This window comes from Carassius carassius, chromosome 17 (assembly GCF_963082965.1).
Source record: "Carassius carassius chromosome 17, fCarCar2.1, whole genome shotgun sequence".
NCBI lineage: Eukaryota > Metazoa > Chordata > Actinopteri > Cypriniformes > Cyprinidae > Carassius > Carassius carassius.
The window spans coordinates 17,425,064-17,453,049 of NC_081771.1; the positions used below are offsets into that span (position 1 = coordinate 17,425,064).

Here is a 27,986-nt window from a genome sequence, read left to right on the forward strand (position 1 = left end):
GATGCACCGGATTGATCACATGACATTTCTAATGTTGTCAGTGCGGACAGCCTTGTGGGCAGTGCACCAGCATATACCGCTGTTATGTGACAGGCATCCTGAGTTGGAATCCTGGCTTGAGGACCTTTCCCTATCCCACAACCCTCTCTCCCACTTCACTTCCTGTCACCTCTACACTGTTCTACACCAATAAAAAGTCAAAGAATTTAGTTTTTTCCTCTGTTTTAATAGGACATTTGGTAGACAGGAAGTGAAATGAGAGAGAGGGAGTGAGAGAGAGAGGGGTGGGATTGAGAAATATCCACGAGTTGGGATTCGAACTCGGGATACCCGAAGTGCAATGATGCTATATGTTGACCTGCTGCCCACAAGGCTATCAGCAGTTTCAACTTTCTATTCATCAAAGAACCCTGAACTGTCTTCAACATTGATAAAAACCTTAAAACGTGTGTCTTAAACACCAAATCAGCATATTATAATGATTTCTGAAGGATCATGTTGTGACGGTATTTGGCCTTAGAAAAGTTGGGTTCGGGTGCCAGGGGTAAAAACCACCACAATTATTGACTTTAAATACATCATTAGCGATATTACATATAATGATGACACTATTATATTATCTGGAATTAATAAAACAAGGAACAACAGGGAAGTTGATTCAAAAGTTTTCTATTCATAATCAATTCCAATTCATTTACTTCAATTCAGTACATTATATTTAACACAGAAAAAGAAAAAAAATAACTGGAAATAAAATAAATCACAATTGTATTGCCAAGCCCAGGAACATTTACCTTTTAAATACCTTACAAATATAAATGAGTGACAAATAAATCGGCAAATAATTAAACAATTAAATAATTCCAACAATTAAGCTTACCTTGTCACTCATTAAACTACTGGGCCTGAAACATAATTCATAACATCACCCAATAATTACAACTGAAATCGGCAACTCGAGCACCAACATAAATAAAATGAAATCTCCCTACACCAAAAAACCTCATCAAAACACACTACATATAATGCCCTGAATTAGCATTGAAATCACCATCATAACTTCACAACCAATTAGAAAAAGCTCTCTCTCTCAAAAACTCCATTTACACGCGAATTACTTGCAATAACATCTTAATGCTTGACAAAATTCAATGAGGTAATCACATTCCTCAAAATAGGAATCGTAAGCATTAATACACAAAAGACCGCAGCATTAAATGTAGTATGAACACATTAATGCAAAGCGGCTACCACAACACTCACAAACCGTGCACTAGTGTGACCATGACCTGGAATAACCCGCACACCTAACCAAGGCGAGAGAGAGAGAGAGAGAGAGAGAGAGAGAGAGAGAGAGAGAGAGAGAGAGAGAGAGAGTGAGAGAGAGAGAGAGAGTGAGAGAGAGAGAGAGACGCAATCATACTTCCTTAAATAACTTCCTACCTGGTTCCCCGTATATACGCTCAAGAGCGACACCCCCAGTACTAAATAGAAAATCACAAATCAGTGACGACGGTCACAATGTGACAATAAAGACTGGAGTAATGGCTGCTGATCACTTGGAATTAATATATTTTTAAATAAGTTATTTTAAATTATATTAAAATTTTACAGTATCGCTCATTTTACTGTATTTTCATCAAATGATTGCAGCCTCGGTGAGCATAAGATACTTCTTTCAAAATCATTTAATAAAATCTTACCGATCCCAAACTTTAGGACAGCACTGTACATTCATTTGATTAATTACCAAATCATTAAAATGATACACTGAAATCAGCTGACAATCATATTATTACATAATTAATATGAAACCTAGAATAACCAAAACAATTTTAAAATAAATACAGTATATATATATATATATATATATTTTTTTTTTTTTTTTTTAAACCATACCTTTCAAATGTATACTCGCTCTCTGCCCTGAAGAAATAAACATGGGATTTGAACTGCAGCTTGAAGACGTACTCCTTATGAATGCTATCTGATTCCCCTGGGCTGCTGACTGTGTAACCTAGCAATGGCAGACTGGCCAGGGGGAAGTCATCCTGCAACAAAAACAAGAATTATCCAGACCTTTAGACGAGGTTTAATCTTTCAGAATATATCAAACAGCTCTTATTACCTGGTGTGTCTTATAGAAGAACAGGCAGAAGTTGGTGAAGACGACCCAGAGTTTCTGCCAGCCGTTGCTGTTCTTGAACTTCCTCAGGAGGTAACCAGACAGCTGGTTCTGTAACAGAGGATGACAGGACAAGTTAAAATTCAACTGCTACAACACAGCTGCAAGAACCCCTCATTCACAAAAGTCCATTTGTGCTACATTAGAGTTTAATGAAATGTACAGCTGCACAAAACACAGAAAGAATAAGCTAAAGAAGAGAGGACCACTTTTCCAAATGAGCAAAAAGAGAAAATCACAAGAGAAAAGTCTCACTTTCGCTGGAAGATCTTGAACTCTTCGTTCTAAACATTTCTCACGAGTCAGTTTTGATTTATTTAATGATGATATTTTTGTGATATAATGTCAGATGTATCATCAATCAGGCCTAGGTTTTGTAATATGTAGCCCTACATAAACCACAAGATGGATGGATGGATAGATGGATAGACAGACAGACAGACAGACAGACAGATCAATAGATCGATAGATAGACAGACAAACAAGGATGAATTTAGATAATTAAGGATCGCTGTATTTTAATGATTTGTGACATTTTCATATTCAAGTGAAGGGCTTCAAAACCTCATTGGTACCTGGTTCATGCGCAGATAATCACTGAGAGAAAGGTTCTGGTTTCGGTACCAGCACACATGAGTGATAGTGTTGGGTCTCTGGCCCTGACCGAGCAGGAACCGAGGGGGGAGCTCTGGAGACACGGCTGGAGAACTGAACACTGAGAGCAGGCAGACAGGCAAACACAGCACAGCCACAGGAACAGATGGAAACAGGAAGGAGGACAGATCATGTGGTGCAGAGAAAGTGATCAAGACAAAAAGGACAACAAGAAGAAAAAAACAAGAAGAACAGAGGACACAAAGAGTGTTAGAAAGTTAGCTTTCAATCCCTAAGAAAGGAAAAAAAGACAGATAGAAAATTGAAGCAAAAGAGAATAGAAGAAATGAAACATCCATGAAAATGTTTATTAATTCATTCAATTTCATTCCAAAAGACAGTTACTGATGGACACATAGAGAGGAAAATATGTTACAGACATAAAGACATGGAAGGGGAAGGGTGGAGAAGCTATTGGATGTGGTGTAACTGGAAAATATGAGGGTGAAGAAAAAGAAGACAGCAACAGAAAAAGATCCAAGAGTCTTCGCCCCTCATTCACAAGCTACAGTTACAGTCCAGACCTCAACAGCCAGCCTCAGAGATGTGTGTGTGTGTGTACGGTCTGTAAAGCTCAAACTGGGTGAATCTCACAAAAGACTATTTTCACCCCAAAATTTAAATAATATAATGGTTTGAACTTGTATTTAAACATATTATTAAACACTACAATTATTATTCACACTGAATTTTATGATTAAAAAACTGGGTTGGAGAGCTCGAGATTTTTTTTTTCCTTTTTGCATTACAGTACATAACAGTGAAAATGTTTATAGCTGATGTGAAAATAATTTATAATTAATAAGAAGAATAATAAAAATATAACAATAATATATAAGTTGTAACTAGATGATGCACTTAAAAAAAATAAATGAACTTATTAAACAGATTTTTTAAAAAGGGAATGTGTCTAAATATATTGTAGAATATCTGTTGTACTGAATTAGCAGAAAAGCATACAAAAATATGATTGCAAAGGATTATATTTTTTCATTACAGTATTGACAGATTCAGGGTAATAATAATAAATGCAAGTACTGAATATATGACCAAAAGAAAGAAAGAAAGAAGTCTTATTTTCATCCAAAATATTTGTTTCTTTTGATTCTGGGGTGAAATAAAACCCAAACACTACAGTCAGGTTCCTTCATTTGTACACTACAGCTGTAGTAAAGACCTACACAATCAGTCTCCATGAATGTGTGTGTGTGTGTGTGTGTGTAAATGCTACCTCTACGGCTAGGCTGTGGTCAGACATAGAGACGCTGGTGTTGCGGTGCCAGCACACATGCATGGTGGTGTTGGCCCTGTGGTGGCTCTGCTTGTCCAGAGAGCAGCGGGAAGAGTTCATGTCATCCTCAGACTCCTGCTCCTGCTCCAGAGACACTTCATCCGATGATCCTTATGATTGTGCGGAGCGAGAGGAAGAAAGGAGGATAGGGGAGAGAGAGGAGGAGCAATCTGAAGGGAATGGTGTTTACATCTACTTGAGGATCAGTGATAAGGAGGCTAAGGGACAAGAATACATCACAATACATTGCAAGCAGGCTTGAGATACTTACTGTTGGAGCGATCACACAGGCTTGGGTCCAACAGAAGATCTGATTTCTCCTGACATTTCTTTGACATGTCAATAGCCATGTTCAGATCTTCAATCCATTTGTTTATCTCTACTTTGGAGCTGTGGAGGAGAAAGAGGCTCTTACTGAAAGATGATGAACAGCAAAGATAAATATTAAAGGCACAGTTCACCCAAAAATGAAAATTCTGTCATCATTTACTCACCCTCAAGTCCTTTTTTCTTCTGTTCTCTGTTCTGTTGAACATAGAAGATATTTTGAAGATTGCTGGTAATAGTTAATAGTGCTTACTGACTTCCATAGTGTGGGAAAAATACTATGTATGTCAATGAGGACCAGCAAGTGTTTGGTTATTCACATTCTTCAAAACATCTTCTGTGTCCAGCAGAAGAAAAATAAAATCGGAATGATGACAGTAAATGATGACAGAACTTATATTTTTAGGTGAACTATACATTTAAAATATGTTTATTTGAATATAAAAATACTAAAATACTACTGTTAATAATGTTTTTGAAATAAGTTTCTTGTGCTCACCCAGGTTACATTTATTTGTAAAAAAAAAAACAAAAAAACACTGTAATACTGTGTAATATTACAGTTAAAAAAACTCTTCTATTACATCTTGTGATTGCCATGCAGAATTTTAAGCAGTCATTACTCCAGTCTTCAGTGTCACATGATCCTTCAGAAAGTATTCTAATAAGCTGATTTGGTGATCAAGTAACATTTCTTGCTATTATCGGCTGTGTTGCTTAATACATTTTTTTTTTTAAATAGATTTGTTTGTAAAAATAATTTCTTTACTGTCATGTTGCATCCTTGTTGAATAGAAGTATATAAAAATTGCATTTTAAAATATATTTGTTATTACTGTTTAAATCTGATCTCATGATTTCAACATGCTGCCAAGGGTAGTACATTTACAAAATTGTTTGGTAACCCTATTTTAAGATGTCCTAGTTACACGTTACATGTACATACTAATATAATAACAATAAATGATGCATAAATACATGCAAGTAACCCTAAACCAACCCCTAATTCTTACCCAAACCATATAGTAAGTATGTGTAGTTAATTGACTGTTCTTTTTTTTCTTTTTTTTTACATTAAAACCCAAATTTCTCAAGCAACTCAAACCTAAAATTCATCATGATTCCCAGTCCTACTTAAACATGGTGTGAAAGCACTTTCTTTCATATGCACTTTACCTAGCTGCCACAACAATGGTCCTCTGAGCAGAATATATGGTGAAACAGTGAGGAACAGACCACTCATTCTCACTCTCCTCCACCTGCAAAACATTTAAACACAGTCCAGAGTTAAAATTATCTGTACGACTTGCATTCTTTGGGATAATGTGACTGATCTCATCCCAAAGTGTCAATAATCTACTTGTTAACATCCGGTCTACTAGCAATCTCCGTTTCTATCGATGCTGTGGAGGGACAACAGAAGGAGCTGAGAGGGAAATGCAAAGGCTGACTTTCGAGGTGTTGTTTGGGAGTGGAGGATTTGGGGATTTTCTTCATACTCACCGGAGCATCCAGCACAATGAGCTGAAACAAGAGCGAAGCATAGACAAGTCCATTGGAACAGTATGTACTGTTAATGCGTTTCTCATTTGGTAATACAGACTACTGTTTAAAAACTCAGGGTTTGGGAAAACGTTTAAACGTTTCTGAATGAAACCTCTAATGTTCACCAAGCCTGCATTTATTTGATCACAAACACAGTAAATACAGTAACTTTGTGAAATATTACAATTTAAAATAGCTTTTTTATTTTTCATTTAGATTTCTCAGTACTGTCTGTCTGTTTTAAGCTGAAAACAACCCAGACTACTCTTCTCCTTCTCCGCACGCCAGTCCTTACCAGCTCTTGTAAGTGTATCTTTGAACATTCATTTTGTATGAATTGTTGGCCAGGACAGCGTGTACATTTAAATTGTAGTTAACGGCAGACACTACAAATAAGGCCTGAAAGATCACTGCTTTACGAAAACAAAGCTAAGATGCGAGACAGTGCAGACGTTTAGAGGTAAATGCCAGTGTAAACATCATTTATCCCTGCCTGCCTGTGTACTTTCATCTGAGAGCTGTCCAGCAAACCACATTAATTCTAACTTCACCTTAAAAACAGCATGCTACAGAGAAAACCTTATTCTCACGTTTAAAGATGGACAAATCTTCTCAACATAGCACTTGTGCAGAATGTTTGGACAGAGTCATTTATCAAAAAGGCCTTTTAATATGCCTGATACTTTACTATCCCATAAGGCCACACACACATTCTATGTAAAACAATTATTTAACAGTGAAGCTCTTCATCAAATGTAGTACAGACTCAGTATGTGTTTTCAGGCATAACAATAGTATATCAGGAGAATGCCAAGATATGTTGATTTATATTTGGGGCCGACATTGGATTCCCAGAACCACAGAATCAAAGAATCAATTCCTTTTGGCATCGACTCCCAGACCTAACTGAAAGTCATTGGCTAACAAATTGTGACGTCAAACCCAACCTCTACACATTCATGTGTTTAATGTTTAATGAATGTTTTCCTAGGATCCAATATTGTTCAATAAATGCTAGACATAGTCTGATCCGGTTTAAGGTAGAGCATAGATTTTATTATTCCAACGTTAGATGTGACGAGTGGGGCGGGGGCGGGGCCGAGAGCCGTGGGAACGGAGCGAGGCTGGTGGAGTGATTGGGGAAATGTGCGACACCTGCTCCACTCACCGGTCTCGAATCCCACGGAGGAGATTGGAAGGATACAAAAGAGGAGCGACGACAGAGAAGGACGAGAGAGGACCAGGCCTGGGCTTTATTTTGTGTTTGGTTTTTGGTCGTCCGCGAGGGGCTGACTCGCTGTTTTGTGTTTAATTTATTTTTGAATGTCTGCCGGTTCCCGCCTCCTCCTTCCCGTGATTATGAAGTTTTTATATCGTTACATTAGACTAAATAAAATATACAACACTATTTCTCCAATAGCCATGTGATCGATGTAAAGCAACAGAGGGCTCCCTATAGCATTTGTTCTGGTTTTGTCCTAAACTGTTTGGTTTTTGGAGTAGTATTTTTGACTTTTTTTCAAAGGTTTTACAAATCATGTGACAATGTTCAGCACACTGCTGTTTTGAAATGTGTATCACTTCATAACACTTACTGTTTCGCATGCCACAGCGGTACACAGTGTACTTCATTCAGTATTTAGTTTGCTTGTAATCCACCTCTAAAATAATTCTTGGTGATACTCACAATCATCCCATGCAGAGGAAGCTGTCCATGAACTTTGAACTGATTGGTTGCAGTCACCCCTTTGCTTGTGTACAGCAGCATGTCTGAAAACTGGATGGAAAAGGTTTTGGTCAACAGACAGAAGTTCAAATCAAAACTGCCAAATAAGAATAAAAGTTCAGTCTTACGAGAAAAAACATCCTTTGCTGCAGACCCTTTTTGGTGAGCTTGTAGAGGCAACCTTCCCTGATAAATTCCTGGAGAAGGAGCAGGGGAAAAAAATGAACTGGATAGCAGACACTCAATTGTACTTTGACATGTTTGTCCCACAACACTTAATGACTTTAATTATAAAGCAGCAAACTGCAAATCCAATTTCCTTGTTTCTCTGGAACTCTTCATTTTGTAAGACGCTCATATGCAAGGCTGAATCAATCACGTCTATTGTATTCCTTCCAAGCTCTTACCACTACATTACTATCATCCTGCCAGCGGCGTACCACAAATCTTTAGGCAGAGAAATGAGACGAAGAATCCCATGACAATGAGTGTTTGTACTGAGGTTAAATAACTTTTCCAGTGAAGAACATTGCTGTTATTTTGGGTATTATAACCCGTTTAAATACGTTTCTCGATAATTTGTCTATCTCATATTAATCTTTTATCTTACAGATTTCTGCCACATAAAATGTGTAAATCTAGCAATGCATAGTTAGATTTTATACTACTTGGCAAAATACCATGACCATAGTATAATTGGCTCATAACTGGAAGGAGATATTTTGGATGCCAGTTCATCCACCCACTTACAACCAAAATAAAAATGTACAAGGTAACAACTCACTCTTCCCGGAGCCGTGAGGTTCTCAATGCCAATCAGATCCCTCTGAAGTTCTGTCAGCTTCTGAAAGTTCTCCAGTCGAATCAGACTGCTCTGCAGCTGAGCAGCAATCTCTGCAACTTCTTTCAGAGCCTCTGCAAAAAATGTAATGTGTATGTTCATTATCACGCTCAGATCTTAAAGAAAAAAATAAATAAATTGATATTAGCTGGTAGCATGCTTACCTTTGCAGTCATCGTAGTCTCTGTGCTGGGGGGCGTAATGCTTACACAGACGCTCCAGGATGAGTTTGTAGTGCATGAGTCTCTGGATGGGCTTCAGCAGGAAGGTGTTGAGGGGCAGGTAGCACACCTTCTGCAGCTCAAACTCCTTATACACCGTCTCCAGCTTCTTCACACGCTTTGTGGCTTTCTCAAGCTCTGTTAACACCTCATCATGCTTCTGCAGATAGCCTGTGAACTCCTGAGATGAAGGCAACAACCCCATCCCAAATGATGGATGATCTGAATACTTGCACCAATAATCAATTAAAATTCAAGTCGTACTTGCTTGTAGAACTGAACTATAACCTCACCTTCAGAGCACACATGTTGTGCAGCATAACATCTCCAATTCGTTGGTAATCTCCTTTTACATGAGCATTAGAGCGACCCTCCCTGTGAACATGTGAAAATTATCAATGGCTGAGACAAAATAGGTTTTCTGTAATAAATCCTTTGAGGCAAAAACCGAGCGAGAATAGCAAGAATTGGACCTTGAAATAAACTGAGACCAAATTTGTCTTGCTAAAAACTAGTATTCATTATCAATCATACAATAGAAGGCATATAGTAGATTGTATAAAACATTTTTTTTCACAGTTTTTGATTATGTTGATAATTTAGAGGCCTTCGAAATGAGTGTATCAATATAATGGAGTAGGCTTTATATATATTAATATAAATTAAAATTGGTTTAAAACTCTCATATGCAAAACAAGTTACGATTTGATAAATAAGAACTGGTACCAGAGAGCCAGCCTTTGGTCAATCTCTTTGAGAAAGCCTCTGTGGAACTCATAGATGGGGTCAATGTTGGAGAACAGGAGGGTCATGAGACCCTCAGGCATTGCGTTTTCTTTAATCACTGCACTGCGGAACCACTGAGGACACACGCACACAACAATGTGATTAGACACAGTTCAAAGCCAAAAGATCATCTAAATTAAACCTCAAAAGGTCATCCACACAGCTAAGTGACACCATACAGGAAACCTTGCACAGACAAGCCTCACACACTAAACGTGTCCCACTCATGAGTCATGAGCACAGACAGCTCTGCTCACCACTGTGATGACCTCCAGATCCTTCAGGTAAGTCCGCTCTGTTGTCAGAATCTCTTTAGCAATGAAGTAGGCTTTGTCGGTGGGATATCTCTGGAAATAAAAGCATACTTAAAACCACTCGTAGATAAGTGGATTTAAGCCCTCTAAACACCATTTAATTTGGCAAGTTAATTGATCTATTTTATGTTCTATGAAATTAATATGGAATGTAGAACATGAAAAGTTAATGCAGAACACAGAAACAAGAACTTAACTTTGAAATTAATAACGAACTTAGAACTTATATGTAGACCTAGAACCAAGAATCTATCTATAAAATTCAGTTTTTCAGTATTCGGTATACAATTCAGAGTTTACTTACAACTTCATGCAAAACCCAGAAATGAATATAAAAACTAATGTAGAAGATAACCTTGAATACACAACCTAGAATGTATGCAAGTTAACTGTTAGCATGGTTCAGAAATTAGAAGTTAAAAGTGCAGAATTTATCTTAGGAATTAATGTAAAACTTCAAACATAGAGGTTAATATAAAAATGCATGTAGAAGCTAGTCAAGAAAACACTGTCAACCTCAAACACAAAACCTAAAATTGAACTTATTAGGTTAATCTAGAACCTTGAATTTATAACACAGAACCTAGTGCCTAGAAATTAAAGTGAGACTTTTTTTAAATGTCAATGTCTGATAAGTCTATAAAAGTTGAGGTGTGGGCAGGGGGTTATTTTATGTTGGCTGTGCACACCAAGGTTAGCAAAAAGTTATAAAGCTTCTTAAATCAACCCTAAAATCACAGGGTCATCGTCGTAACCTACAATCTAGCAAATCCCATCAAAGACCACACAAGCCAAATTATTCTCTCTCATTTCTTCAAACTTAATCAAATCCGAGGATGCCCTGAGCTGGGCTTCAACAGAAAACTTTGTGAACTCTTTTTCTGCCCGGGCAGGTTGGCATGCGATCAGTGTACCTTCCTCCTGCTCTCTTCGTCTTCCTCTAGTCTGGTAGTTCCCACCTCATTCAAGATGGGGCTTTGCAGGGGTGAAGGCGCCTGGCCAGGAAGACTGAGAGTGGACATCTGGAAAGAGGGCGACAGGCACAGAGGACCCTTGGAGTTGAAGGGAGAGGGCTGTGGGCTGTCAGTGGCAGAGTCTAGGGGATAAAACAACAAAGAAAGAACATTAATACTGTTGAAACAATAATAATAATAATAATAATAATAATAATAATATTATAAAAGTAAATAGTTTAGATGTTTATCAAATTTTATTATATATTTAATTTTTTATAAAAAAATATAATAGTACATAAAATGTTTAGGAGCTTATTAAGATTAAATAATTAAAAAATATTGTAATTTAAATACTAATAAAACTACTACTGCTAATAAATGTTTAAATAGTAATCACTTCACATTAAATGCACTTTGCACTTATGCAATAGAAACCACTCATTTATGCATTTAGAAACGGTTAATGCAATAAGTATGTCTTTTATGTTTTGAATTAAATCAGATAGGTGATTTAAAATGCATGTCATAACATGGCAAAAAAAAAAAGTCAAAACCAATTCTGCAACAGCAATTCTGACAAAGCAGACAATAAAAACCAATTTTACCACATGCTATGACCTGAAAAGCAATGAACGTTTAAACCACACCTACTGTATATAAAAAGGCATAAATACAAGAAGGTGGAAATGGTTTCAGCTCACGAGGGAAAACAAGAATGTAGAGGCTGGGCATAAACAAGGAACTCCAGATAAAAAAAGGTGGCTTTACGACCCGGAAATAATTCCTGCAGAGGATTTTCAGCGATACTGCTGGGCTGGTGAGCCGGCAGTGGTTTACAGTTTAACTGGAGTGTCCCAGCAGGGATGACATAAGAGAAGAGGGGAGGGAGCGAAGGGGTCCGGAGCCGGGGTTTGGCAGCCAGCCTGAACAAACACACAGGCAGCGCTCTACACTAGAACGAGGCTGTGGAATGTAGCATAAGAAGGGTGTCTAAAACTCTAAAACAACAGAAAGACTCATGCTAGATTGGGTGTACTTTCACAGTTGGTAACGAATCTATTTGTAGGTCATTAGAGTTATAAACTATAGATGATACATGTGTATCAACACTGTTTAACAGAAACGTTTTGTTAATACACAACATGCATTCCGAATTATTCACAAATAGTATCATCTATTGGTAAGAAATTATCTGTTAAAACAAATATAATGTATAGATACAAAGCACAGGATTTATTTCACTTGATGACTTTAAGTTACTTAACTTATCTGTTAAGAACAGATAATGAACACCAGTGTTTATATTGTTAAACTAAACGTGCTAAAATAATTTTCAGCTATTAAAATGATGTAAAAAAAAAGTTGCCTCGGTAACTGACTGAAATATGTTTAAAAAAAATGAAAGAAATGAAACTTAAAAAAATTAAATGAAACATTTCTAAAACCAACAATATGAATTCAAAATATTAATACTTTTATAGTATAATAATTAACACTAAAATAACATTGATTACATTTGTACTGAATTCCTACACTGAACACTGAACACTGATGAACCAAAAAGGAATCAACATAGAGGGCAAATGGACATCTGATATGGGCTCAGCATTAGCACGGTTTACAAATTCAGCTTATTTATTTCCTGATGGCTAGTACAGTATTTGCAACCATGTTCACTTAAGATTTTTTACAAGCTAAAAATGGATAAAGTTACTTGAATTAGCAACAAAAGACCAGCACATTACTTTACACAAAAGTGAATTTATCCTTGATTTACTGAGCATTTCCTTATTTGTAACATTTATACATATAGGTAAAGGATTCAAAATGACACATTCTCTCCAACTAGTTTTAGCATTGCTCCCACTTTCCTGCCCATCGCCTCATGTTTCCTCTAGTATTTTAGTTCATTCACAAACTCAGAAAAAAGATGATAAATAGGTGGCTCAAGATGTTGTTGACACTGGCACTGATCCATGCCATTGAGAACAGCTCCTTAAATATAGAACTAATCAAAATAACACTGCAAACCACAAATCCTGAAAATCCCATTAAGGTCACATCCTCATTAAAAAAAAAAAAAAAAAAAAGAATTCCAGTAGTTTTATGAAAACTGTATTAGGTTTTAATGAACATCATATTATAGTTGCAGTAGGTAAGGTATGGACACAGGTTATTACAGGGGATAATGTAGTTTCTGTTTTTAAAGTCATTTGCTGCACTTAAATAATTTTTAAAAGGGTACAAAAAAAGCCTGAAATCCCAGTCACCCAAAAGTGTTGTTTTTTTTTCAAAAGGGAAAAATATGTAATGCACACACACATAAGTACAATATTTTCACACTAGTACATTAAGGACCTTGTATTTATTTAGCTCTTAATTTCAGAATTAAAAAAAAAAAAAAGGCAGGTAAAGAAAGGCAAATCTGGTCGGGTTCTCTTTTGTCATCAGATCCCCCAAAGCACTAGGAATACGCTTTTTATTGTATTAAAAACACACTTAAATGTTGTTTCTTTTGCAGTATTTTGATTCATTGTTACTTAACTTTGTGAATTAATAGCATTTATATTTGAAATAATTTGAACGTTTACATTAAAAGCCTAAAAAAAAAACTATGCAAAAAACATGTGTGTGTGCGCAATGTAGATTGTTACAAATACCAAATGAGTAATATTAATTTGAGATGCCAATGAATGTTTTTCCCTACCATAACAAAACTAAAAAAAAACTGAATTTTTGTGCCAATATTTAAAGTGTGCATGTCAACCAATCAGAACACATCACTAGCTTTTTAAAATATATATATATTTATCCGGGAGCAAAAATAAATGGTGAACTTCAATACTTACTATGGAGTGTATCTACTATTAAAAGAGGGTGTATTGTGTATTTTGAAATATACCTAAACTGCTAGGATGTGTTGGGCGAGTGCTAAAAATGGTTCATAGCTATACATTAGAATAATCATGATCCGTAATACAGAAAAACTCTTCAGGGACAACAGTGTGATATTAATAAACACTGATAGAGCACACTGTAATTATATATTAGTCCACACTCGAGAACAGTCCTGTAACTGGCACACATTCACAATCTGAGATACTGATGTGTTTGACAGAAATAAGACATATTTGAGCTAAATAAAAATTGGTTTCTTAAAAAGAATAAAGCTGCTTTGTGTGTCAAATGGACATTGCTATCTAAACCATAGCAGCTCTCAAAAAGCAAATAGTTTACTATGATTGAAATGAGAGAAGACGACTAGACCAGGAACATTATGGGTTTTCATTAGTGCAGGCTTTGTGAAGCTGAGTTAAGTAAAAACAGTTTCTGAATTACAGTATTATTTAGTTAAAAAAAAGGTTAATTTGTACTTCATTGGTGACGTTATAAAGTAGATTTGGCAACACTTAATAATAATAATAATAATAATAATAACGGTCAATACAAGGAGAAAGTCAAAGTCATTATGTCCATGGCTCCTGATGTGAAGTAAGCACCGTTGGATGGCCAAATGGTGCCTTGCCCAGAGTTTAAGAGCAGCTCAGGCCTGCCCTCGCTTGTGGGAGTAGAGAGGCTCCAGTAGTTTAAAACCATAGGATGCAAATGAAGATTAAATGGGCCAACTTTCGCTTGCTCTCAAAATGACAATGAGAATGGATTCTTATGGTTATTAATACTACAATGGTTGTTGTTTACTACAAAATAGTTCACCTTAGTTGCAAATGGAACAATTGAGTTTAGTTATGTTTAGTTACCATTATATTCACCGCTTTGACAGGAAATACTGGGTGGAGAAAGCAAATGTAATCAATTTTAATCATTAAATGGGACTGACAAAGAAATGCAAAGGACAGAAGAGCCTGAGTCACACAGTGAAGTAAAGCAGAGTAATATGGCAGGATATGAAATGGGATTTCAAGAAAGGAAGAGGAAATGAAACAAACTCTCATCTTGAGCTCACAGAACTCAATGTACTCATGGCACACAGACAGAGTTATTCACTCCAGACCCCAGAACAGAAACCCAAGGCATTTATGAGGTCTGGATGTCATACAAAAACACAACTGCATGGAGCTGGTGTTACCTATTAAGGCTCTGTGTAATAGTTTGCATCATTAGGAGTGTCGCTTATATAATGCATTAAGTGAGGCATTAACTGCAATTAAAGATCAAGTTCATCCTTGAAAAGAGACACCCAAAGGTAATTAGAGACAGACAAAAGAAGTGTTTTGAAAGCAAACCTGCAGTACTTGTAGAATAAACCACTGCAAGAACACAGTGGATACACAAAAGTGACAAAGAAAAGAAAATACTTCAACAAATTATGTTACCCGAATCATTTCCAAAAAGCTATTTGATAAACGGCAGAAAGTCCACCAATTTATATAAATCAAATACAAGGCACAAGCAAATAGCTCCTAAACTTAAAGTAAGAAATGTACACTACATTCATAGAAATGTGCCAAAATTGATGTACTGTTAATGATGGAAACATTTGACTTTTTCAAACCATAATCGTTATTGGGGACCACTGACTGTCAGGTCCAAATGCTCCTATGTGCATGCAATATGCATGAGGTTAGGATTCAAGCTCTAGACTACATTCACTTTCTTAGCAGTTGTATTGACAGCATATTTCAATACTCGAATTAAAACACATACATTCTTCAATGGAAAGTAAAAAGCTACGCTACTGTTCAAATTCTGGGGTACGTGAGATTTTTTTTACAGAAATTAATACCTTTATTTTACACAGGCACATTAACCTTGATGAAAAGTGATGGTAAAGACATGCATGTTACAAAAGACTTCTAATTCAAATGCTGTTCTTATCAGCTTTGATCATTAAAAACTAACGATGACAAACTGAATTAAGCAAGTAGCACAACTATTCGCAACTTTGACAATAAAATTTTTTTTCTCGAGCACTAAATTATATAAGATATATAATAAATGTATATTAAAATCATTATTTTACATTATAATAATGCCACAATTTTACTGTATCTTTGATCAAATAAATTCAGCCTCATAGACACAATAGACTTATTTCAAAAGCATTCAAATAAATCTTACTGACCCCAATCGTTTGAACTTGAGTGTCTACGTTTAGTGTTTATTTACGTGCAGACCATGGGATAATCGCTACAATTGTTCTGCAAACAAAAAAAAATTAATAAATCTACACTGGAAAGCAACATGCACATATCCAAACTTTTTTTTGACAGGTTAAAAAATGGCTCAAATTTGATGCCAAAAAAGTGATTTTGTTATACATACATGCAACAATGACCAATCTGTGTCTGTAGCTGTGAATTTAAATGGTCATGTAGACCAATCAGAATAGCGGAGATGCAATGCATGTCTGACAGGTAAACAGCAGGGGGCAGAGTGGAGCGCCTAACTCTAAAACCATAAATAACTTCTGCTCAAATTTGCTCGTAGCAGCAATGGCTGTCAGGTCCACTGCTAAATAAATCCCAGCCCTGAGTAGAGTGGTTCATTACTGGAATAGACTCGTGCAGTTATCCTGATACAAAAGTACCTTCATACATGCATGTAAAGTTTATCTTTATAATGTACAGTATATTTTCTTATTCATTTTCATTCAATTAGTTTTCCACTTCAGACAATTCAGTTCAGCCGTTAAAAAAATATTTGCTTTGAAAATCAATGTTGAACTCACTTTAGGGCTCCATGAGGTCAAAACATTTATTGTAAAAAGAATCAAAATATATACCGATTTTTAAAAAAATAATATTCAGCAAATTAGTTTAGATTTCCATTTGATTGCTTTTAAATGTTGGGTCAGATTTTATTTTACTACACTTTTTTATTTTTACAGCATGATACCTCAGTAAAATACTTGCTATTCACTTCGAAAAGTCTGAGGGATGTTTTCTTTACCCAGGAAGAACACGAGCCTTGCATACTGGATGTTTAATCATTTTCTGGATTTAAATCTAGTAATATAATAATAATAATAATAATAATAATAATAATAATAATAATAATAATAATTGTAATCATGTAAGTAATGCATGCAGCCATTATCACATTTCTCCTGCATGTCATGCAGCCCTAACATGGCCACTTTTTTTTTTTTAAGGTCACAGCGCAACTTTAGTTTGTAGCCATCCAGACTACTAAGATTAAATGTTAACGGATAAAGAGGGATTTAACTATATATAATCTGAAAGATGCTAATAAATCTTAAAAAACCCTTAAAAATGCTTACTGTCCTAAAAGAACTCACAGCACATTATTCAAAAACAATAAAAAAAGAGAATGAATTAAAACCAGACAGAGATAGAGGAAGTACACTGGAAAGGGGACGTGAGAAAAAAAGTGGTAGATTAAAGCGCTAACAGGAGGTGCCAAGATTATAAATACTGATTTGATCAAGATAAGGTGGACAATTAAGTGCTTGGTTATGTTCTGCATTAAAAACCAATAACTGCTGCCGTTTAATGGGGTCACGCTACATTTTAAGATGGGTGGTGCCTGGTGGGGGCTCCCCAATGCCTAGAGCCCTGAGATTTTGGCATTCCAGCAGGAAGCTGTCTAAATCCGTCCCGCTCACAAGTGGATTGCTAAAGAAGAGGTTCTGATCTGGAGGCAGACCTCCATCAGACCCCCAGTCGGAGTCGGAATCGGAGCTGCCGTCAGCCGAGCCCTCTGTGGTTGTGGGCGGATAGCTGAGCTGCTCCAGCTGCTCCACCAGATCGTTGAACTGCATGGCCGAGCTGTCTTCTGAACGCACGGAATACGCAGGGAAGTTAACCATCGAGCTGGCCTCGGATAGGTTCTCAGAACCAGGCAGACGTAGGGAGGATGAGGAGTCGGGACCTCCGAAACCGAGCGAGAGCGAGTCGCCAACAGAACCTAGTGGAAGGTTATCCAGCGAGCTACACTCGGAGCGGTTGTTTAACAGAGAACTGGTCTCGGATCGGCCGAAAGCACTTTCAGGGAACGCGTCAGCATTGCCGTTGAGGTCCTCGACGCCGAGAGTGTATGTAGCGGGCTGAACGGAGACTCTATCACCATATTCGAACCTCTCAGGAATCTCTTCGTCAAACCCGTAACAGTAGGCCTCCGCACCGCCAGCGTAAAACGAAATTTCAGCCGGATCGTCATCGATGTACTCTTCGCTAACATGCAGCTGCGTGCAGGATATCGGGATCTGGTACGACATTTGTCGAACGCACATTAACTCTGCCTCAAACGCTTCAGGTGTGAGGAAGCCCGTTTTGGCCGCACTCACCCCTACTCGCTCGCTATCCTCATTGCCATTTTGGGAGGGCGGTATTCCAGGGGAACTACTCTCTACACACACAAACGAGGGGCCGCAGTCTCCTGCTGCCTGGCTATGAGTGGCACCTGGGAAAGCGTAGGTGGACTGGGAGTTGCTCTTGATGGAGTCCTGCTGCATTGGGCTGGGAGCTCTGGCAGATTGCTGCATCTGCTGGAGATGCACAGGCTGGTTCGGGGTCTCTATCCGCATGGGTGAGCTGGGGGCATGCAGGGAGTGGAAGGAGGCGGTGACAGAGGAAGGAGGTACTGGAGACCTCAGACTGTCGTTAAAACACAGATTCTGAAACGGATGGGTAAGGTAAAGAGAGAGGATGAAAACAGAAAGTCAGTTGTTGGTATTGACAGTCGAAAGATTGGCTGTGTCCCTGATCTAAGACTCTACTCACCTGTTTTGGCACATCAGAAGCCAAGGAACGTGTCGACATGCGAATCTTACTGTTCCTCCTGTAAACACAGCATAATCAGTGCAAAGACAAACAAGCACCACAACAAAAGGTTTAACAAAGATGGTCCAGTATACAGCATAAAACTGCTTTCAGGTGAAACTTTGAAAGAAATATTTACCTCTGGTAAGGAGTTCTTCTCAACCCGCTGTCCCTCACGTACTCAACAAGCTGCTTCTGCGTCCTCCCACTGTCACAGATACACAATGCTTTTTAACAAACCAAGTAAAAGCTACAATTTGAAATCACAATATTCTTTTAAAAAATCTGTGATATACACTACTGTTCAAGAGTATGGGGTTGGTGAGACGTTTAAATGTTTTTTAAAAGTAACCTCTTATGCTCACCAAGTCAGAAATGTGAAATATTATTACAACTTAAAATAACTTTTCTATTTGAATATAATATTAATTTAAAATATGATTTAGTCCTGTGAAAAAAAAAGTTGAATTTAAGAACATTTCTTCTTATTATTATTAATCTTGAAAACAGTTGTGCTCCTAATATAGCATATTTGTAGCAACCATGATAACCCCCCCAAGGGTTCTCTGATTAATAGAAAGGTTAAAAAAAAATTTTTTTTTACAGATATTACCCAATTGTACATTACTGTAATTGCACTGATAGTAATTATGAAACTTTGTAACTGAAAAACTGATTTTGTGACAAACATTACTGAAAGTTTTGTGAAGATTTAGGTTTTCTCTGACTGATTTAACTAGTAAGTCTGTTACAGTGGTTGCGCTGTGTGTTTTTGCTTGGAACACACAAGGACAGTCTAGAAAGACAGGGACAGTTCTTAGAAATACTAAGAACCAGCACGAAGAAGCAGAACAGGAAACACTACCATGACCACAACAGAAAAACATATTTAAACATGTCTTCTGGTACATCACATTTAATAATATATCTCCCACATCAATATAATCACACCTGTATCTGAAGGAGGATCCTCTGCTGAAGAAGACGGCTTTGGTTTTGGGCTGAGGCTGATCGAACAGACGGAAAAACGAGTGATGCTCCACACAGTTCTTCCAGAAGATCTTACACTGATCTCGACTGCCCATTAGAAACTCCAGCGTATCCTGATGAGGACCCTGTGAAACGAGAGGTTGATCGGTCACTGAGAAAAGACTGAACTTAAGAACTTCCATCTCAGGTGAAAGGCAACAAGAGGAAGCATATGGTTTTGATTCTTAGCACTCCATGCAACTGATCCCGACAGAATAACAAACGTCAGCCTGAATACATTTAAAATGTTTACACGGGGTAAGAGACGGATGGCCTCATCCAACCAAGCTCCTGAGCTTGTACATTTTACTTCTACACTTGAATCTGTATGTCCCAGGGGTCCGCAGACTGATTTCACAGCATTGTATTTCTCCCAAATTGTCTATTTTGTTATGTATTAACAGTCTTTAGACTACATTCTGTCCCCTTTGAATTGAGGCAGTGTGTCTACATGTTTGTAAATATATAATAATATTAAATAACAATATATAATGTAAACTTGATACCCACATGAACTTCTGGGTGCAATTTAATTAAAAATCGTTTCCTCTTGAAGCTCAGCTTTCGAATTTTAGACCAGTTGAAGGTGTTAATTTTGGTGTGGCCCTGAAAAAAAGAAAGATAGAAAAAAGATAAATAAAAAAAAACAAACCTATATAAATGTGTGATAACACATCAGTTGGTTTTTATGTGAATCTAGTGCAATAATAAGAATGTGTTAAAATTCACTAATAATTTGACTAAAATAGAGAACACTATGAAAATCAATTCTTTTCCGTGAGACAATAAAGTAGAGCATGTACCTGAAACACCTGCAGGCCCATGTGAGCGACAGCCAGGTTGATCTTGGTGCCTTCTCGGTCAGCGGCGGGATGAAAGCGCACCCCATACATCTCCAGTTTACGAGCGATCTCCAGAACCTGGAAATCTGTTTCTGCTGGAGTCTGGCCACTACAGGCGAGGAAGCAAATACAAATAATGTAGAAAATATTTAACAAATGAAACGCAGTACTAAAGCAAAAAGAATTCAAAGGAAAATGTGGAGTGGTAAAGCATATTTTGTAGCCTAGAATAACATTTAATAGCAGGTTTTAAACTTTTACATAATCCCACAATTTAAAAGACAAACATCTTCTCTACACTCACTTTATAATAACATCATTAAAACATGTTTACCATGCATTTATAAATTCTCCAAACCATTATATTTTATATTATATTATATTACAATGGGTTGGGGTCAGTAAGACTTTATGATGAAGCAAATCTGAAAAAAAGCTGAATTTTGTCACATGATCCTTTTCTTATTATTAGCAATGCTGAAAACAAGTATTTGCTTAATAGTTTTGTTGAAACCAATATATATTAATATGCTAAATTCTTAGGCCCCTAGTATTTTCACCTACAAAAAATGGTTTTAAGTCAGTTATTTCTATGTTTTGCTGTAGTGTGTCAGTAGAGATCTGATCTCACCATCATCAGTCTGTCTGGAATGACATGAAGAAACAGAACAAACTGAGACAGACTAAATCAACATCTCCAAGATTCTTCAAGAGATCTACCTGCAAAACAAAGTGCAAGTGCACCTAGGACAAAAACTTTTTTCAACGCATAGTGTGGTCACACTAAATGTTGATTTAATTTAATAAAGTTAATAGAAGTTCATTAATAAAATTCATTTATGGCATTATTTTTGACGGCATCCTCACTTTACAGCATTTTTACACAAGTGCCTAAAACTTTGCACAGTACTGTAGCTTTGCAGGTTTCATGAAGTGTTTTGGAGACATTGCCACAGTTCTTCTGGACTGAGTCTGTCTCAGTTTGTTCTGTTTCTTCATGTCATTCCAGACAGACTGATGATGGTGAGATCAGATCTCTGTGTGGAGCACTGACTGTTGTCAGACTCCTTGTGGAAACAAAAATCTCACTGGATTATTACAATTAATAGCAAAAATAATATAATATAAACTGATATTTGCTACTGACACTACAACAAAAGATAGAAATAACTGACTTAAAACCATTTTTGGTTGGTGAAAATACTAGTGGCCTGAGACTTTTGCACAGTAATATATTTTGTTCAGGATTTTTTTATAATTTAATCATTTTATTTATATTAAATATATTTTGTTTTATAAAAAAAAAAAATTAAATACAAATCACATTTGATGCATCCTTGCTGAATAAAAGTCTGATTGTTTTGTTTTTTTTAAACGGTAGTGCATAAACAGTACCTCACTACCTTATATATTTTATTCTATTCAGTTTAATTTTTCACAATACATATTGTTTCAAATCAGCTTTGCAGAAAAATACTGGTTTCAAATGTTTACACATACATACTTACAACACTTTATATAGGATATAGGTTCTAATCATTTGAAGTAGTTTCTACTTCAAGTGTGGGGGCTGGGCAAACATATTCCAGTAATGTTGAGCAGCGTTCTGGCTAATGTTGGCAAATGTTAGAGCAGTGCCCGATCATCAGCGCACTCGAATTTTGCTCATCCTTTAAGCTGTTCAATCTGCTTAAGCCCCTCACCTTCCCTTGTGGCCGTATGGCTAATAAAGAGCCTTGAGCCACTGGATTACAATCACAGCCTCACATAGCCGCTGACATGGCCCACAGCAATACTTCTCTCACAGCCAAAGCCTCAGATTAAATGCACCGTTACAAAGAGCCAAAAACACAGGACTGACACGCTTGAGATTTTACAAAAACTGACAACGTTGGTATCATAAAGCATTATTTTTACAATTTTGTGAATCCAGCGATATTATATATCCTAGATATGGCAGAGTTCAATGTAAACTGCAAGCCAAAAATTCAATTCTAAATCTCTGACACTGCTTTCCAATGTCATAGCACATGTTTTTTAAGTATCACAAACAGTGTGGAACAAGTTACATCTAACGTTTAATAAAGGGAATAGCATGAGCAAAAAATGAATCACTAATAATGATGATGCTGCTAAAACATTTAATTTTACATAATTTATTTATTTATCTGGAAGGATGATCAATTCAGAGCTTGAAGGATCATCTGTCCCATATTATCATATTATGTCTAATAATGTCTGCAAGCTCTTAAAACAACATGTTTCCAAAGTTCAAGCAGAGAGAGAAACTGCAGTCCACCTTTAGCTGCCTCTAAATCCTATAAACTGCCACACAAAACAATCACTTACACACGATCAGATCTCTGCTCACCAAATAAACTCAGCACCAAATGGAAACAGACAGTCATTCAAGATTACCAGGGGAGTCTGTATTTAAAGTTCAGTTAGATGTTCAGCTTGGAAAAAAGGCCTCTCATACCACGCAAATGCTTCCAAATAAACTGGACATGAAAAAGATAAAACCTACTTTTGTGCCATAAATTCCCTGTACTGATTCCCGGTGGCCAGCGCAGTGAAATTTACAAATGCAAAGCCTGACAGGCTGAGATAAATTAAAGAGAACAAGGCAGAAGCCTAGAACATCTGACCAAAACAATAAATGACTTGCATGTGTCTGCGGTGGATCTCCATGATCTTTTCTTGCACACGTTCCTGATATGGCAGCAGTTTATTAATCTTCAGAAACTCTCTGTCTGCTATGTCATCGTAGTCACCGATCTCAGCTGTGTGGGTGAAAGAGAAAGGTAAAGGGTCAACAACAAATAAGAGTGTCCAAGAATAAGAAAAGGAAAAACACAAGTTCTTAGAAACTGACTGTTTATGCGGGTTTCATATGGTATTAAAGGGATACTCCACCCCAAAATACCCCCATGTTGCTCCAAAATCGTAAAAGTTTTGTTTGTCTTCGGAAAACAATTTAAGATATTTTGGATGAAAACAGGGAGGCTGGTGACTGTCACATTTACTGCCATGTAAAAAAACACTGTCAAGATTCACGAAAAAGAATGAAAGACATTGTCAGAATATGCCATCAGTGCTTCAACCGTAACAAAAACAACAACTTTATTCAACAAGTTGTCTCCTCTGTGTCACTCCACATCAGCATAGCATAGTCTACACTGAAATCATAGAGCGCCCTCTCGCGGCTGTAGACGGTAATGTTTTCTCTTGGTTCTTGGTTCTAAATAAATGCGACTTATAGTTCAGTGCGACTTATATATGTTTTTTTCCTCATTATGAAGTATTTTTGGACTGATGCGACTTTCAGGTGCGACTTGTCTATGTGTCACTCCACATCAGCATAGCATCATTTTTGGAAATCTTTGTCAGCCGCGCCACAATGATACATTTTCTACGTACCGTATTTTCCGGACTATAAGTCACACTTTTTTCATAGTTTGGCTGGTCCTGCGACTTATAGTCAGGTGCGACTTATTCATCAAAATTAATTTGACATGAACGGAGAGAAATGAACCAAGAGAAAACATTACCGTCAACAGCCGCGAGAGGGCGCTCTATGCTGCTCAGTGCTCCTGTAGTCTACACTTTTTTTCCTCATGACGTATTTTTGGACTGATGCGACTTATACTCCGAAAAATACGGTACATTTATGCTTTGATGTGAAATTTTCATCCAAAATATCTTAAATTGTGTTCCAAAGACCAACAAAAATTTTATGGTTTTGGACCAACATGGGGGTAAGTGTGTAAAGACAAAATGTTCATTTTGGGGTGGAGTATCCCTTTAATTTTTTAAATAACATATTAAGTTGTTAAAGTTTACTGTGGTACAAAAAGTAACAAATCCTAAGTAAATTTTAAGTAAAATGCATTTTTTGGAATATACGGAATATATGGCATGTGACCATTCTCTGACAGAGAACAGTACAAAAAAAATACAAATAAAAAGGCAATTCATGACCTCATTAATGCATTTTTGAATCTATTAATAGAGGCAGGAAAATAATAACGTTCATTATCAAAAACATTACAAAGCAGAGACAACAGAATCAGAGTAACAATAGATTTAAAACATTATGGCGGACAGGAGTTCAGGACTTCAGGTACACAAACTGATTCGTGTTATACATACATTGCACCAAATGAGAGGCCAGCAAGGCAGCAGTGTTTTCCGTACAGTTCAGTCGGCCTTCTATAAGATCCCTCTTGATTTGCAGAGAAAACAAGTACCTGGAGGAAAAGTACATAGTTAGTTACAACCATAATTCAGCTTATCAGTATATAAAACATGGAGGATAATTCTGAACATCCTACCTAGTGAACTCCTCCTGAAGCTGACCAGGATCTGGAGGAAAGAACTTCACTGAAAGCCGAAAGAGTGTGTTCATCGGCCCTGTGAATAGTAAGCATAAACACACAAGTTTCAAAGACCCCAACATCCTCTGAGCTCTAAACACGACAAAACATTAAGTGTACTTACGTCTCACTTGTTTCACTATGAGCTTGGTGGGCTCCAGCCAAACCTGTTGAAACAAAACAGTGCCGAGTAAGACTGGCATTTCTGCTTTTAACCACCTTATAAAGTCTAAGCAATAAATAATACAAATAATCTCTCACTCTTTCAAACTACATCTGTTTCTGGTCTTTCAGGAACGCACTAAATCTGAAGAACATCTCAATCACAGAGGCCACAGATAAGATCTTGAGGTGCTGACCACACCAAAAACACATTTCAGGAATCTTTGGAAAGATATTATCAGCTATTATTCGAATGCTCCGGGATATGCACATTATTAATGAAAACCTCTGTGCTTGCCTGTTTTGGGGTCTTGCATAGATGTGATGATCTGTTTTAATTGTATGTGTCTGCAGAGTTTGTAGATGCCCTGCTCCTCCAAGCACATCTGGAGCTGATTGTGGCAAGAATGTACCTTTTCTCACTCCACCTCCAGATCCTTCTACACCACTGACCTCTCATCTTTTACAGAATCATCACAACAACCCCATACACACACACACACACACACACACACACACTCCACACCTGATTCAACTCTCTCCAAAAAAGCTGGCTTGACACACTCAAAAACAGATGGCCAACATACTGTCTCCAGTACTTCTCTCAAAATTACTTTTTTTTTCTTATTAATTTCACCAATGATAAAGAGACCCAGATGAAAAAAGATGCATTATGGCGATAATTGAAATGCCATACTAGTGGGTTTATACAGCACAACAGCCCTTTGTCAGCAGCCTCAGTATTTTTCCTAGTTATTATAAAAATAAAATAAAAATACTTAAATAAATAGACCCAATTCAATAATAAAAAAGCCAAACAACAAAAACAAACCAAAACTCAAATCCAAAACAAAAAGAAAAGAAAACCAAGAAAACAACAACAAGCCTGTAACAAAAACATTACTAAACACTTCTGAAGGGACAGGGATAATCCACCCAAAAATGAAATTGTTGTCATCATCTGCTCACCTTCATGTCATTCCAAACCTTTATTTCCTATTTCTGCTGGACACAAAAGAAGATATTTTGAAGAATGTTGGTTACCAAACTGTTTCAGTTACCTTTGATTTCCTTTGTATTTTTGTCCATGCAATAGAATCAATGGGAAGCGAAAATGTTTGGTTATAATTTCTTTTGTGTTCTACAGAAGGAAGAAATACAGGTTTGGAACAACAAAAGACAATTTTTCATTTTTGAACTTTCTTTACTTGAGCACATAATTAAGCAAAAAGATTATACTGACTATGTATGTAACTGACTTAAAGTTGAATTGTGTAATCTCTGTCCCTGTGACACCAAAATAAATAAAAATAAACAATGACTGTTTTCACACAGGTTTCCTCAACATTCCTTTCATTGGTCAAACAAAAGGAGATTTCCACTTATAACTCACAATATTCAGTGAGAGTCAGTGCTGCAATCAATTTACTGATGGATTACTTATTTTCTCTGACTATTAAGCAAGGGTAAGTATTTTAAGATTTAAAAAAAAGGGTCATACTTCACCTTTAAGAAACTTTTTACTTCTACTTTAGCCTGAATCAAATAATCCTTTAAATACTTAAAATCTTGTCTTTAATCAACTGTAAAGTATCTAATTTGTTTGCATACTAATTACTATAGTAATTCTGCATAAATGTATCCTTTTAAACACATTTATTTGTAGGTATGTTTTAAAATATAATGATGTATTCTTTAAGTTTGTGTGCCTGTATCAGGCAGGTTTAAAGGGAACAGCAAACCTCTGGGGCCCAGAGAGAAGCAGCACAAACAACATAATACACCTCCTCATCTTTTAAGAGCTTAGCCGGGTTTTCAGAGGAGCGGGCCGTTCACAATCCTGTCTTTGTGTGAGCAGGGGGACTGTTTGTCAAAGTGGCCACTTACCCAGTTCATCTGCAGGTTCTGAAACTCCAGACCAAAGTAATCGCTCTCAATGAGATTGATCCGTCTGAACACTTCATTGTGAAGAGTTTGCCCATCCGCTTTTGACTACAACAGAGAGAAGAAAAACAAGACAAGACATTCAATTATGACATTTGAAAAAAAATCCTATTTTTATTTTTGACACAATCATGACAATTTGGCTGATTATCAAATTATTTCCTGATTAACAAATAATTACAATTAATGATTTAATTGTACCTTTCTCTTTAATGCTTCGTATTGCACAAGATCAAGATGACATGAAGAGCAATATTCTAAATATTATATCTCAAATTGCAATAAATAAAACAAATAAATTAATATTTCTCTGCACTTCACATTGACACTGCTTTTTTTATCAATCCAACATAATTAGATTATTATGGTAATATAATATTGATTATTATTGTTGTGATGAATGTCAGAAGTTTATGCATTAGTAATACATTTTAGAAAGGATACATGAACTGCATAAAACAACCCCTAACCAGTGATCTACATATGATCAGTGTCCCAACACTTTCTTAATATGTGATTCTTAAAGGGATAGTTCTTCCAAAAATGAAAATCATTTACTCACCCACAGGTAATTCCAAACCTGTATGAGTTTCTTTTTTCAGTTCAACACAAATTAAGACATTTTGAAGAATATGGGTAAACAAACAGTTGATGGTCCACACTGATTTCCATAGAATGAAGAAAGATAGAAAAAAAACACAAATGAAAGCAAATGGGGCCATCAACTTTTTTTTCATTTTTTCCAAAATATCTTTTGTGTTCAACAGAAGACATAAACAGGGTTCAAACAGCTTAAGGGTGAGTAAATGATGACTGGATTTTAATTTTTGGGTGAAGTATACCTTTAATATTGATTATAACTGCAATTCAATCAAATAATTGAGTGAAAGTCTAACCTATTCTAATTTAAAAATTGAAGTTTATTTTACACAATGTGGTTTTTTTACACAAAGTTTTTTTTTTTGTCTTTTTGAAGATTATGGGGTTTTGGGGGTCAAAATATTTACATATTTCTGTGGAAAAGCAGCTGTGTCTGCTATGAAGT

General features: G+C 36.5%; 1 protein-coding gene across 1 annotated transcript in view; it reads right to left on the reverse strand.

Moving 5' to 3' along the window:
* Positions 1-27,986, reverse strand: part of farp2 (FERM, RhoGEF and pleckstrin domain protein 2) — a 63,221-nt gene that overhangs the window by 1,458 nt on the left and 33,777 nt on the right. Inside the window, exons 3-26 of the mRNA XM_059571189.1 lie at positions 26,885-26,989; positions 24,960-25,002; positions 24,794-24,872; positions 24,612-24,709; positions 23,128-23,242; positions 20,421-20,568; positions 20,128-20,223; positions 19,540-19,703; positions 18,728-18,796; positions 18,550-18,607; positions 18,230-18,443; positions 10,805-10,986; positions 9,834-9,923; positions 9,517-9,650; positions 9,084-9,165; positions 8,734-8,971; positions 8,513-8,643; positions 7,857-7,925; positions 7,690-7,779; positions 5,634-5,716; positions 4,402-4,520; positions 4,071-4,240; positions 2,129-2,236; positions 1,900-2,051 (exon numbers count right to left, since the gene is read on the reverse strand). Of these exons, the coding sequence (XP_059427172.1) occupies positions 1,900-2,051; positions 2,129-2,236; positions 4,071-4,240; positions 4,402-4,520; positions 5,634-5,716; positions 7,690-7,779; positions 7,857-7,925; positions 8,513-8,643; positions 8,734-8,971; positions 9,084-9,165; positions 9,517-9,650; positions 9,834-9,923; positions 10,805-10,986; positions 18,230-18,443; positions 18,550-18,607; positions 18,728-18,796; positions 19,540-19,703; positions 20,128-20,223; positions 20,421-20,568; positions 23,128-23,242; positions 24,612-24,709; positions 24,794-24,872; positions 24,960-25,002; positions 26,885-26,989 (2,837 nt within the window). The remainder of the gene's footprint in view (positions 1-1,899; positions 2,052-2,128; positions 2,237-4,070; positions 4,241-4,401; positions 4,521-5,633; positions 5,717-7,689; positions 7,780-7,856; positions 7,926-8,512; positions 8,644-8,733; positions 8,972-9,083; positions 9,166-9,516; positions 9,651-9,833; positions 9,924-10,804; positions 10,987-18,229; positions 18,444-18,549; positions 18,608-18,727; positions 18,797-19,539; positions 19,704-20,127; positions 20,224-20,420; positions 20,569-23,127; positions 23,243-24,611; positions 24,710-24,793; positions 24,873-24,959; positions 25,003-26,884; positions 26,990-27,986) is intronic.